Here is a 14,011-nt window from a genome sequence, read left to right as displayed (position 1 = left end):
AACGGCTGAGTAGGAAAGTTTTTTGATTCGTCGTAAATTATCTCCCCGTTCCATCTCCTGAATTCCATGAATGAATGATGATTTCCGATCTGAGCGAATGACCCAATAACTATTTGATTGCCCCCCCCCCCATAATTTTCCTCCGCCCGGTGCTAAAATATTCTCCGTCGCCACAGCTCGGAACTCCGTCACATTCCAGTTTTAATGTTCTTCATTTGGGGACGCAAAGAGCAATGGCGCCACCGTGGTTAGCTAGAAGGGGATTCTGCGATCAGGAGCGGATTCAGCATCATATTTGGGAGATCATGACCTGGGTTCGTGGAGTATGGAATATCCCCGTAGGGAGGGAGGGGAGTCATTACCGTAGGGATTGCTACTCTCTACGATAAACACGGCTCAAAATTCTTTCATATTTGGGACTTACAGCCATAAGTTTTCACGTACTATCCCTTTTAAAAGATACAAAAACTATTATACAAAAAAAAATTAAAACTTTCTGATAAAATTTGGGGAGGGTTCATGACCCTTGTCACCTCCAAACTAAGAATCCTCTGATTGACTTAATTAAGTGAGTTGTCTGAGTTTGGGATTTTTGTGAACGCGGGGAAGGGGCAATCTGAAAGTCGGCTTCGATACAGAAGTCAAGTGGCTTAGCCACGTTAGGGGTGGGGAGGTGCGGAGCCCTTCCGCCGGAAAAAATTAAGATAAATGGTTCAAAATGGTTATTTTTTTCGGGTTACTGGTTAATGGTTTTTCGGGTTACAACCCCTTGAGCCGTTAAAAGAGGCGCCAAAAACGAGTAAGATGGGCCTAATAAATAAAATATACTTTATTTTCATTAATACCTACTCATACAAAATTACTGTTTTTTGAGTCATAAAAATCACGTACACACAACAAAAAATCCCTTTACCCTGGCGTGTTTCCCATACAGTAGCGCAGCGAGGGGGGTTTTGGGGGATAACCCCCCAGAGCTCACAGAAATTTTTAAGGTAAATCTATTTTACTTAATTGGTTTGATATCGCTTATAGAATAGTGTGAGGATTAATAAAATATCCCTCAGAAGGCCGTAAAAATAACCATTTTGAACCATTTATCTTAATTTTTTCCGGCGGAAGGGCTCCGCACCTCCCGCTTACCCTGGCGGGTATGCAATACCCCCAAGCTCCCCAGTATTAGTTGCGCCTGAAACCCCTCCCTAGCCTTAATTCCTGGCTGCGCCCCTGTTCCCACAAACGCCTGAAGGGCCCCGAAATCTCCGGCAAACCCCCCATTTCAAAATCCTGTCTATGCCACTCTTGACGCCTCCTCTTTACATCACTTACTGAAGGTTCCCAAGTTAATTACTCCAAACGGACCGAGTATTGTGATTGAAATACACTATACTTGACATCCAGAAAGGGATTGATTTGAAGCTGGTTTGGCGAGTAAAATAACGCATGAGCCATTATGCATCATATGCTACGGTATTTTTCAACACTATGTCCTTCCTTCGATGAATTAAATATGTAATTTCTTTAGGTTCAGACTGTGATTTGCGCTACCTTCCAGCAACGCGATTTAAAATTTTCGTTAAAGGATGTATTTGATTAGGGATTAAGGAAAATTTAAAGGCCAAGAAAATTACTCGTGAGAGCACAATCGGCTGTCAAACAAGCGCTACGTTACTGCAAAAAAGGAAAAACATATTTCCTTGGAAAACTCATACATTTTAATGGCGCGATTAACTGATTCAATGCCGTTTGAAATGCATTCCATGTAACTCCTAGCTTTCGCTTTCTCTGTTAATGTGTGCTGTTAACTTGATGGATATCAAGCGCTACCCTGCGGAACTTTGTAATCGATTCAAATTGGAAATACACAATAAAAAATGTATAAGTCTTATAAAAAATAAATAAAAGGCACATCTGCTATAATATAAAGGCACATCTGCTAAAAATGGTATTAATGAGATAAAATTTTAATGTACATTCAACGATATGAAACTATTGCGGAGCAAGCTGAAAAAAATCGGATATCACAAAGAAAAGTGTATAGATCGATTCAAGTCTCTGCTGTTGTCGCTACAATGAATAACACCCCGTCACCGCAAGGACCCATTACGGAGTGCTCTCATTAAGAAGCCAGACATTTTTAAACGTTTCGCGCCCTGTCCCCCGCTTCTCGTGCCCCGACTGGGGCTTAAGAATGGTTATGGACAGGTGTTTGCTCTCACCCCGAATTTAAGGTTACCCTTCGCGCGCTAGGACCTCGCGGGCGCGTTCCGAAATTTCCTGCAAACACTGACTGTGCTGCCGAATATCGGAATGGAAAGCGGTACTGTTACTGTGGAGACGCTGCAATTTCGGAACGGTGTACAGCAGTCGCTCTGGGGATTATTCGCCAGGAATTTTGTACTTACTTATAACGAAAAAACAATAAGACCATCACTTTTGAAGTAAAAAATGAATAGAATTCAATATTCACGAAAAGTATATAATGTAACATACCTTCATCACGCAATGGCCCAAAGAAAAGTCACCGAAGTTACTGTTGAGCATGAATTTATTGGAACGTAAAGGATGAACGAAAACACGGATGAAGCTTAATGAATTGGCGATGATTTAAAATAATATATTTATGTATCGTAAGTATGATGTTAGCACAAGAAAAGGGGGGGAATATATAAATGCAAATGAAGGGAGCAATCGTGTATTACACTCTAGTATTCAGAGATGATAAATAACGTAGGCAGGCAGCTAGACTAACGAGACAACGTAAAATAGGAAACGAAGAGGGGACGAGGGCTTTGATGTGTTGAAGCGTTGAGTTGAGTGGTCTAGGGAGGTTCGAAATGACACGATTCTCGTTGCGGTCCCATGACGGTGGCTTTTTCTAATTTTAATATATTCTAATCGAAGTTAGATAATTTAAAAATAATACCCAAAATCTATGCGCTAGACCTGAGATATTATTCTATTACAAGTTGCAATCTAATGTAGTGAATTTGACATTTCAATCCATATTACAGAGTCATAACAAGTCAGTCACATAAAAACACATTATACAGATGCTGGATACTTATAATTACTTTTTTGGGCATCTGTCTCATCTTTTAATCATAGAAATTCTTGAGAATAAAGTTCGAAATCATTTTATTACGGAGGCTTATCATTATCAAAATTAAATCGAAAAAATCGAAATCATTTTGTTTTAAATCCGATCAAATATGTAACGTGGAGCAAGAGTTATCATTAACTCATCATAGTGTGTAAACCCTACAAAAAATAAGAACACTATGAGCTGTATTCCGTCTATTTTGTTTGTTAATTTTTATTCGCTTTCACTTTCATCATAAAGGTTAATGAAATTTTTTTCTAGGAGAAATATTTTTGAAATGCGCTGAATCAGTGGCGTAGCCAGGAATTTCGTTCGGTGGGGGGGGGGGTCCAAAAGCAGGGGGTAGGGGAATTTTAGAAGAACAGAGTACTGAGTAATGGGCTTTTAACTAATTTTAACACTTTTCATAATTGAAAAAACTTGATTTGTTAAAGAAATATTCCGTAAATTCATGATTTTTTAATATTTTGTTTTCTTTTATGAAGGAAAATAATTGTGTTCTACTCTTTCTGGGGATGGGGGGAGGGGGGTCTGGACCCCCCGTCCCCTCTGGCTACGCCACTGCGCTGAATGAATTGGTGGAAATAATATTTTTCGCCATTATTCTTCGCCTCGCCTTACCCCGATCTTCTGTGGAGCGGAAACTTTCTGCGAGGGACGCAGTTTCTCATTAAGCAAGAATATCATAGTTTGACTGAGAAATCCGAAGGGAAAAAATGGAAAAGATATTCCTTCACTAAAATCGTCATAAAATAATGCAGATTGTGACAGGCGACCGTGACACAGTGAGAAAAGAAAAGCACAGTAAAACACATCTCTGTGCTGCGATAGAAAGTAACATATGTAATAAGACAATTGTTCGCATCTTCTACTACTGGCAACTTTCGCTAAATAAACAGCATAATACATTTTGAATGAGTTAATTATGTTTTCTTCAGAGTTTTGGTGTTAATATAATGAATTTTTCCATAAAGATAAGTCATGATAAGTAGAAATAGAAGCTTGTTCATGAGGATAATGAGGCGTGTTATTCTCGGGCCGGGAAAAATATACTCTTGAGGACACAATCAGCTATTACACAAGCAGTTCTTTACTATAAAAGAGAAAGAAATATTTCCTTCGAAAACCCCTCTACATTTGGATGGCTCGACTACCAATACGATAATCCAAAGCCAACAATGTAATCCATGAAACTTCTGACTTTCACCTTCTATGACAATGTGTACTGTTAACTTGATAGGGTAGGTATCAAGCGCTACCCTTCGGAACTTCGTAAACGACTCACATTAGAAATAAATATTCATATTCGTGCGTTAAATGACAGTATTTTATCCTTTATAATCACCCTTGCTAATTAAGGTCACTACTTTTTTTATTTCCACTTGAATTTATTTCACAATTTGTTCAATCATTGTAAACATTTTCTTTTTCTCTTTCATCTGGGTGATTTAATAATTTGTTCACAGAATAAGAATACAGCAGTATAATATACGATAGAAAGTCAAATATTCTGTGCACGAATTGAAGCCGGCATCCAATTAGCCTTCGTTGGATGGCTTAGATAATTGGAGAGCAGACTGAAGGCTGTTCCAAAATTCTATTCGTCGCAAAAAATCCATTTACTTGCTGGACAGAAAAGCGTGTCAGGAAATGTTTCCGAGAAGGAATATTTCGGAATGGGCCGGCGTAAAATTGGGGCGATTCGCACTCATTACATCCGATGGATTCCGCCGACGATTCTTGTGTGCCTTCAGTTAAACCAGATGCTTTCGTTTTATAGGCACACGCGCCGTCTGCAACCCAGAAAGCTCGCAAGAATTTTGCTCCTCCTTTCTTCCCACCAATCACGGAGTGTGTCCTCCCCCTCCCAGCGGCCCGCATCTGAGTTTGGCAAATCCCTGACCTACATGTATTACATAGGCCCTGTCCACTGCCCCCGTTATCAGTTTCGAACTGAACTGAAAGGGTAAAAAAAAGTTGCTCCTCCACTTTGAGACTAATTTGGCATGATATTTTTGAGACCGAGATATGATAATTTCAACATTGTCCTTTGACCCTGTGCTTTTATTAGCCACGGTGACTCAATGTACCAGGAAATGATAGCCATAACGAGTCGATAATTTATGAACTTCTGGGCCCTAATTTGGTGGTAATGACTTATTATTTTTTCACTTTTGGACCTTAAATATGTCTACAAATAGTAATGATTACCACAGGAGTATAACATGCGATGACCGGTGCAATGCTAAATAAACAATCATCATAATAAATGTTTACTTTAATGGGATTACGCATAATTACTTTTTATTGCGTCATTCTAAATTTTCTATTTATAAGTAAATACTATATCTTCGCGTCCAGAGTCAAAGCCTTTTATACTTTTACGTGCAATTTTTTTCCTTGAAGAGTAAATGTTAGAATTCCTTGTTCGGAATGACTCTCGCTAAACGTGTATCTTTTCCTGATGGAGAAATCTTCTTCACCGTCTCCATTCTCGGAACATGTAAGGTATTTTTTCAGCGGGAGGCTAAACGCTTTTCACGAGTTTGCTAAGAAATTTACTTTTCCCAGTAACGCCCAACTCGGGCGATTACGAGAAATGAAAACAAATCCGGTGCGCCGATTGATATGGGTGAGGGTGTAGGCACTTCTCGGTTCATTGGCGGAATGTAGCGTGCGTGATTCTCTCCATAAACCCGGATGCCACACTGGGCACACTAAACTCCACGAAGATAGTCGCTCTTCACTGTAGCACATGGTTCAAAACTCAGGCTAGTGCGGCGTGAGGAATCACTGTGACACTGCGGGAAATTATCTAGCCAAGGTCAAATCGTAAGCACAACAAACGGCCGCGTTTAAGCCAGTCATAAAATGCACGCAGTCACACGAGTTTTGTCCTGACCCACTTACCTTCTTCTCCTGCGGGGTTGTCACCGCCACCAGGTCTTTCATTTTGGAGCTCTCGGGCTGGCTATCGTTCCTTTGATGAACTCTCGTTATTCCGCTTCGTGTGTAACGGATGCAATCACGGTGTCGGACACTACGACATTCTCAACTGCAGCCGCTGAGGGGGTCTTCGCGAGGAATCCACAAGGCGCGTTTCCGTCAGAAAGATTCAACCAGGCAGGCGAGCAGTCAACATAAACTACAACAACAACAACAACAGCAACCCACTGCGACCACCGTCCACGAGCGACTGATCATTTCGCTACGTATTTCCTCAGTGTTCCTTCGCCTCCTCTCCCCTCCACTCTCTCTTCTCCCCTCTCTTCTCACTCCCCCCCTCTCTCCCTGTCACTATCCTTCCACCGTGAGCGCTCAACCCTTCCCCATTCGGCTGTCGAAGATAGCGGGTTACCGGTTACTTAGTGGCCTCTCTAGTGAACTGCCACGACTGTTCTCTCAAGCTACCTTCCGTCATCACGAATCATTCTCGGGACGGAAAAGCAAACGAAAGTCAATGCTAAAGGTTGAATAAGACATTTCAATGTTTCCACTGAATTTATTTTCGCGCGATGCGTTGCGCTGATAGAACGAAATTTTTAAATGCATCGTGTGCAGCCAAGTTCTTACTGAAATATGTTGTGCTGCTGAAGGAGAGGAGGTAAGAGGAAGGATGGGGTGAGGGAGTCGGGAAGTGGGAATGGAATATTGAGAGTGTGGGAGAAAGGGTCTCAAGAGAAGGACCTTTCTCCCCCCCTTCTCTCCCTTGATCCTAAAAAACGACCCTTCCACAACCTTCAATATTCCATGCCCACTTCCCGACACCCAACCCCATTCTTTCTCTCCTTTAGCAGTAGGGTATATTTCAGGAGGAACTTGACTGCATATGATGCACTTGAATGTCGTTGTTACAACGAAACGTGTCCTGCGAAAATAAATGCAGTGGAATATTGTTATGTCTAATTCAACAAATATTAATGACTTCCACCACATCGTGCGACATATCATGCAAAATAAAATTTCAATGCGTTTTTTGTTGCGGTATCCCTTCTTCGTACGTAATGGGAATTGTTTTCACCGAGGATGTTTTTTTACGTTAACAGTTCAAAATTTCCCGTTCTCTGTATCTTCTCACTCTTTTTCTCATTCCTTTTTATAGTTAGGTTAGAGAGGGAAAGGAAGAGATACGGAATATCGCTAATTTCCTCTTTGGTGACTTCATAAGGTCTTTCTGCGCATTGCCAGCTTTGTTATTCTTTTTTTGTTTAGCAATTTGTGTTTTTTATAGGTTTTGTTGAAGCAACTGTCTAAATTGGGTTAGCATTCACTCGCGGAGGAAAAGGATAAACAAATACCACTTACATCTTTGAGTGAATCATCCGGATGGCGTTGCCCTCTATCTTCATTGCCTAGTAATCTGGTGGCTGTAAGAAAAAGTAATTTATGTTTTCATAAACGTGGTGCGTATGATATCCAACTGACCGCAGCCATAAAAGGAGAGCGAAATGGTCGTGAAGATTACACGATTTCTTGATTGCAGTCTTGGAGAAGACGAATGAATTCAGAAGAGATTTCAACGGGCAACAGCCATTCTAAAACACTGCGTTTTTACTCGGGGATAAATTTTCGAAGTCTGTTGGAGCCGTTTCACGGATTGTAAGAGGAGGTATTCGTGATAGAATACGAATGACCAGAGCATTAAGTAAACATTCTGTAAAAGCTCAGGCCGTGTTTTGAAATCGGTCACTAAGAGGCATTATTTTATCGGCCTTTCGAACGCCGGAAGTGGATGTTAGAGTGCTGATTCACTCAGGGACGGAAAATCAACAGAATATAAATACGCCAAGTCGTTGGAGGGTCATCAAATCATTGATTACGATCTTTTAAAATTTTTGCAAAATCATCTATTTTTATTTTTATTTATAACCATGCCTCTAAAAGCTCTTGCTTTTACATTACTTGTCCTTGATGGGGAGACGAGCGATAAAATACTGTGGCTACCCCAACGTATTGGCGAGCATGCCTTCGGCATGGCTCACAACAGATCTGACGGCCAAATCAAGGAATGAGTCCGACTTGGCGAGGGACGTGTGGATTCAATGAATTTGCCATCGCGTTGACTGTGACCTCTTCGCTCTTGGGATATGATTTGGAAACGGGCTCGTCCAAACAAACATTCCAATTTCAAGATATAGGTCAATCCAAAGAGTTTTGCAAAGGCTCTTGCCCTCATTTGACACCACTTTTAAAAGCCGTCAGGAGCACAATGAGCGAAACGAGGCCCCTGGATCAGTCCTTAGCTTTCAAATGAAGCAGATCATTGTGCAAGGCCTTTGCTGATGTCTCGTTTTGGGGTCGGATGACGTAAATAAACACGCGAATTTGGTTTTTAAAGGGGTGGGAATGGTTTGTTTTCACTGGTGGTGTGCCTTAAAGTATTCATCGATTGGTATTATAGATCCAGCATCGAAAAGATTCTCATCTCCTCTCGTGATTTTTTGAATGATAACTGTGCATGATTATTTCTTGTATTTATAATTTCTATTGACTTCTATTTTTAAAGGATTTTAATTGAATGTAGTGTATAGAACTGCTGCTGTACTTACTCTCTCCAACTATGCCATTGCGCTGGCTACTGCTGCTCGAATCACTCCAATCCGCCCAGAACAAGAAAGCTTTGATGAATCGGGAAGACATTGGACCGAACTTCTTTTTCTTCTGGCCTCTTCAGCATATTATCTCTCGGAGTTCGAGGACTTTCTGAAAGTAATGGTTAGGTGGCAATCATAGTAAAATGGACGTGATCATAAACGTTTTTCTAAGTCAATTTAGTTCATTAATAAAAGAAAATATCAATTTTGGCACCTCCTAATAACTATTTGGCATGTCTGCATTATTTGCTACAGATGATAAACACTATGGAATAATTTTTGGTTATTTATCTGTCTTATAGCATAAAATTTTAAGATTCGTACGAAAGTTTTCTTGTATATTTTATATGGTGTGACCCATGCTAAAAATATCACAGTATGTATTTTATATGATACCAAGATAGCCCTGTATTTGTGTTAAGTATTCCCATTCTCCGAAGTATTCTCCTCTTTTCATATCTGCCTTTACGTCATTAACCTAATTTATACATATTTATAAATTTACGATAATATAATATCTCTTTGCTTACAGCTCAAATCAAGAATGACGATTTTTTCCTATTTATTGCCAACGTGAGATTACAACGCTTATAAAATAAATATCATAGCTACCTGGTTTTCATTTGATCCCTCTAAGAATCCACACCATTCAGTTTTTCATGAGCGTATGCTATTAGGTGATATTGGTGATTGGTTTTAACGATTTTGAACTGGAATTGACTGTGATTGGAGTCGTACAAATTGATGCTGAAGATGTTGATAGGTGTTTATGTGTTTATGTTAAGCTCCGCAATACGTTGCTAAGAAGGCATGACTACAAATGACTAGACGAAGGTCATAAATCACTGAAGTCGAGGTGTTGTCATTTTCAGTCATGCTAGCTCACGCATTAATTACTCTCATTTATAGAAAATGTGAACTCTGATGATGATTTTTGTTTCAATTAATTTTCATTTACGAATCCACCAACTATACTCTAGTAAAAACTCATTCATCTAGAAGAACATCCGATCATTACTATTTATTACCTTATTAGCTATGAAACTGGGAGTTTCCGTTAGTGGGAATTAATAAAGCCTCGTGGATATGAAACATTTTCGTGAACACCGTACTTGTATCGGCGTGTATGATTGAATTTTCGTGGACACTTAAGAAGGAAGACGAGAGGATACTAGAGGCGTCCGAGATCTGGGTCTGGAGAAGTTGAAGCGGACGGAGAGGAGGAGGAACGGCGAAGTGCTCGATGAGGAGAGGCAACTTCTAGATGAGATATGGAGGAGGCAGAAGGTATAAATGGAGCGAGTACAGAGCGGTGAGGGGATATTGAAAACAATGTTAGAGGGTAGAATGCTGGGTAAACGAGGGAGAGGAAGTTAGAGATTAAATTTTTTAGGTAGAATGAAGGGAGTAGGTCCTCAGGTAGGATTGAAGAGGGAAGTCCATATCCCGAGAGGAGACTGCCAGAATATTCCTTAAATATTCCACGGAAAGCTACCTTAATCGGTAGAATACTTTAATAATGAGATGATAATATGATATAAATTGCGATGAAGCTTTTTCTGCCGAATGTATTAGTATTTTTTCTTCCCGATGACCATTTACGTCTGCGAGGATAAATGTCTTCGAGCACGGATGCGAGCACAGTTCGCGCATCCACCGGAGAATGGGGAGACCCTTTCCCTTTTACAGCTTTGCTTTCTCGCTGAAACGACGGTACCACGGAAATCACTCAGCTTAAGTTTCACCGGGACGTGTTTTTGGAACCCTACTTCAGATTTTTATTCGGACCCTTTCCCATCTTTATCCCAGCCCCCCACCCATATTGAGAACGCGTTGTCTATTTTGTGGTGCCCAAAAGGTTAATAAAAAATTAGCCAATCCCATGAGTTTCGAGAAACGTGAATGAAAATTCGGGGACCTCTTGTAGTACTTAATTTAAAAATTATTTAAGGAAGTGTAAGGTAACGTATTAACGCATTCTCTCTTGTGCTGTGTAGAATGAGTGTGAGATGATTTTAAGGGAGAAGTGTTTAGAAAAGCATCGTATTTTTCAAGATCGAGACTTGCATGTATATTTTGTGGTTAAAGGGTGCAAAATAACGGCGGGTGTAACGAGACAAATCTGTAATTTACCAATCCATAATTTCACTGCATTCTTATCAGACACAAAAATTACTACATTTAATATCTTGGCATGGAATATTTTTTATTGTATTCGCAAAATTTCATTTGAATCCCATGAAAAGGTCGACAAAAACGTTTTGCCTACAAAGTTCATCTCCCTTATTGGTTCTGGTGCTTATAAAATGTTACCAAAAGGAGTACCTAACTAAAATGAGGCACAAATATGGCATAAATGAGATCGGATGCAACTATACACAAGCATTGAAGGGAAATCGTAGGTTTTTTTAGCGGAAAATGTCGATGAATTTCTATCGTGAAGTTATGGAACGTCCAATCTGGTTATGATGGTGCATAGTCATCATTCTGTCCGACTCTCGAGAGATTTGTTTTTAGAAAATGACCGCGGAATACCTAGCGTTCAATCTTTACGGAATCACACGAAATACTGGGAAATAATCGCATGCCTTAACCCATACATTTACGACGGTCTTTCTGATCCTCGCTGTTTGCTTTTAGGGAAACATTTTTCTTGGGAACTTCTCATTCTTGCCTGACTTACGGCCTTTAATAAAATTTCTAACATCATGCCGGTTAAACGTTATTCCGAAAATAATCTTGAGTAGACGCGCCAAAGTGAACCTCGATTGTGAATGAGGGATATGAAAAGTGAATGAGGGCCTAGAAACGGGAAAAATCGATTTTTAGCCGGCCGTCGGAAGTATTTTGGAAAATTATCGAACGCTGAAGGATGACAAGCATTATTCGAGCTGCGGATGTGGAGACGGGCGGGGAGTAGTAAAAAACAAACGAGTTGGTCGAAACGCCATTGGTTTCGGGGGGCGGAGGATTTTCGGTCTCCCGTTTCTTCCGTGCGGGCTGAGGGTATGGCGATGGAGAGGGCTAGGGAGGCGACGCGTCGGCCGATTGATGGGGTTTCAGTGTCGGCACGTGTGATGCGGAGAGGCAAAAGCGCACCCGAAGAGCTTCCGCAGGATTCAGGTGGAAAAAGTCCCTTTAAGAACAGAATACAGCGCAGGGCGGGGAGATTCGAGAAGAGTTGTTGCCAAAAATTGGGCAGCGTCTTACTTGATATGAACGCAGCTGAGTGAGCTCAGTGGCCGTTATATTTTCAGAATTTTTGAATGTAAATCGCTTGTTTTCTTAGCTGATAATGGGGATGAATTTCTATCTCGAAGTTATGAAATGTCCAATCCAATCGTCTCCAATATGTTAGCTGAGTTAGGATGGAGTTACGATGACAACCTTTACAGGAGCGTGGAGCAAAGTATGAGCTAAATTTACTTAAGTTAGCAAATTTTGAAGGAGATTTTTTTCTCACACGACGTGAAACATTTCCTTCGTTTACGGTCGTACTATGGCAGCCGTGATCACGAGAAGAAAGTAAAGGGAAAAAAAACTCATAAACGGAGATATTTAAAATGTCATTCTTTCCTCGTGTCATTAAGGATATTAATGGTGTCTCGATAAAAAAAAATTAATGGCGTTACTCGCTAGGGCGACTCTTAGCATGTTTTTATTTTTCCATTGTTCTAACATTGAATGGATTTACTGTAGGAATTACTAACCCTCGGAAAGTTTTGACTTAGCATGAATGTGGACGTGTTTTTTTGCTATTATGCGAAATGTTATCACGACCGTGTGGTGAGCGTGTGTGGATCCTCTTTCTTGCAGCATACCAGCGATCGGTCACCCTCTTATTAAATTGAACTTTCAATTCATCAGCATTTTCTCAATCATCGAGTGAGTTCCTTTGTGATGGATGGGCTGGAATCGCGCTAACATAGTGGCTGAATATAATACATCTTATCGCAATAAGGGCTAGTAATGTTAATTTAAAAAGTTTAATTCTAGCAGTTACATCTTGCAAATACATATATATCCTCCCGCCTCTACATTACTCGCCATTGGCACTCCAACTCTCTCCTCTCCCTTCATTGGTTTCGTGATTTATGTGTGACCTCTGGGTCAGAGGTGTCGGCTAGTTAGAGTTTTGCATTTTACGCAGATGGCAGAGTGGTTGGTGAAGATTTATCATAAGCAATGTTGTCTCTTTAATTTCTTATGCTCCTCCGAAGGCCTTCATGAGTGTGACCTGATTATGCAACGTACGGGAAATTTGTTGTGAGAGAGAACGTATCACCTCGTTTGCTGTAGATTTCTTTCGACTCGATCGGTGGGCGTGTGTATGTGAGTGCGTGGATTATGTAGGAGGTGGGGGTTGGCTGTCCTGTTGGTTTGCTAAGTCCCGTAAGCCGGCACCGATGGGATTAAGCAGGTCACCATAGAGCCACCGGATTGGAGTTTTGTGGCTTCGCTGCCCACTCACACGTGACTACTTTCACTCTCCAATGATGAGAACTGAGTCGAACTTTTATTTCAATGAGACTCGTTTTTGAAAGCCTTTGGCTCAGAGCTGACAATTCAGACTCAATAGTCTCATGCTGCTACTCACTCTCCCTTAGCGTGCTCAACTAAGGCGAAGGCATGGTGGAAATGATTGGGAATATTTTATAGGCGATTCTACACTCCTATATACCTTAGGTTGTGGGGTCATCGTGAGAATAGACAGAGAATTCATGTGTTTCCTTCATCATTGCATCCCCTGAATTTGACATTAGTTTTTACTCGGACATTGGCTTCACGATTAGTATTGTTATTCTTGTACAAGACCAATGTTTTCACAGCCTCCGAAAATAGCCAATGGGACCTTTAACTTCAGTGTATTTAACAATCAATACGCGTCTGGTGGATATAGTAATATCCCTAGTACCGAAAAAGCATTCAGTTAGGTAGGGGAGGCCTTCAATCTTCGTATCCCTACCATCTTCATCGAGGATCGATTGTTTAATACGTTCCTAATACAGGAAACTTCGTATTTGTGCGCTCATTTAATGAGTTAAATGTTTATCGACTTTTCATCCAACCAACATTGGCTTACTTTAATTAGACTTGAAGAAGATACTAGTAAAACTTGGATAATTGGATTATTTTAAATGCGCACATCCTTGGTTTTATCGAGCAATCCTCTTTTTCAGTAAAATATCGCGGTTTTGATCACCATAACCATTAATGTTGAATGTTTAATTTATTTTTCATTATTTTATTTATCTTCATCGCTCCATAAACTGCGCATTAAAGGCCTTTACAGAGGGGTAATGTAACAAATAACAGC

The 14,011-nt window shown here is 40.4% G+C and overlaps 1 protein-coding gene across 4 annotated transcripts in view; it reads right to left on the bottom strand.

Annotated features, from left to right (window-relative positions):
* Window positions 1-14,011, bottom strand: part of LOC124157323 (peptide transporter family 1-like) — a 48,734-nt gene that overhangs the window by 14,393 nt on the left and 20,330 nt on the right. The window contains exons 1-3 of one of the 4 annotated variants that reach the window (XM_046531958.1): window positions 9,307-9,476; window positions 8,650-8,803; window positions 7,406-7,467 (exon numbers count right to left, since the gene is read on the bottom strand). In XM_046531958.1, the coding sequence (XP_046387914.1) occupies window positions 7,406-7,467; window positions 8,650-8,740 (153 nt within the window). In that variant the 5' untranslated portion in view covers window positions 8,741-8,803; window positions 9,307-9,476. Of the gene's footprint in view, window positions 1-6,010; window positions 6,303-7,405; window positions 7,468-8,649; window positions 8,804-9,306; window positions 9,477-14,011 lie in introns of those variants that run through there. The other 3 variants (XM_046531965.1, XM_046531982.1, XM_046531973.1) reach the window with 3 other exon arrangements.

This window comes from Ischnura elegans, chromosome 1, assembly GCF_921293095.1.
Source record: "Ischnura elegans chromosome 1, ioIscEleg1.1, whole genome shotgun sequence".
Classification (NCBI taxonomy): Eukaryota; Metazoa; Arthropoda; class Insecta; order Odonata; family Coenagrionidae; genus Ischnura; species Ischnura elegans.
The sequence above is the reverse complement of the archived record's forward strand: the minus strand, read 5'-3'. Positions and strand labels throughout refer to the sequence as shown.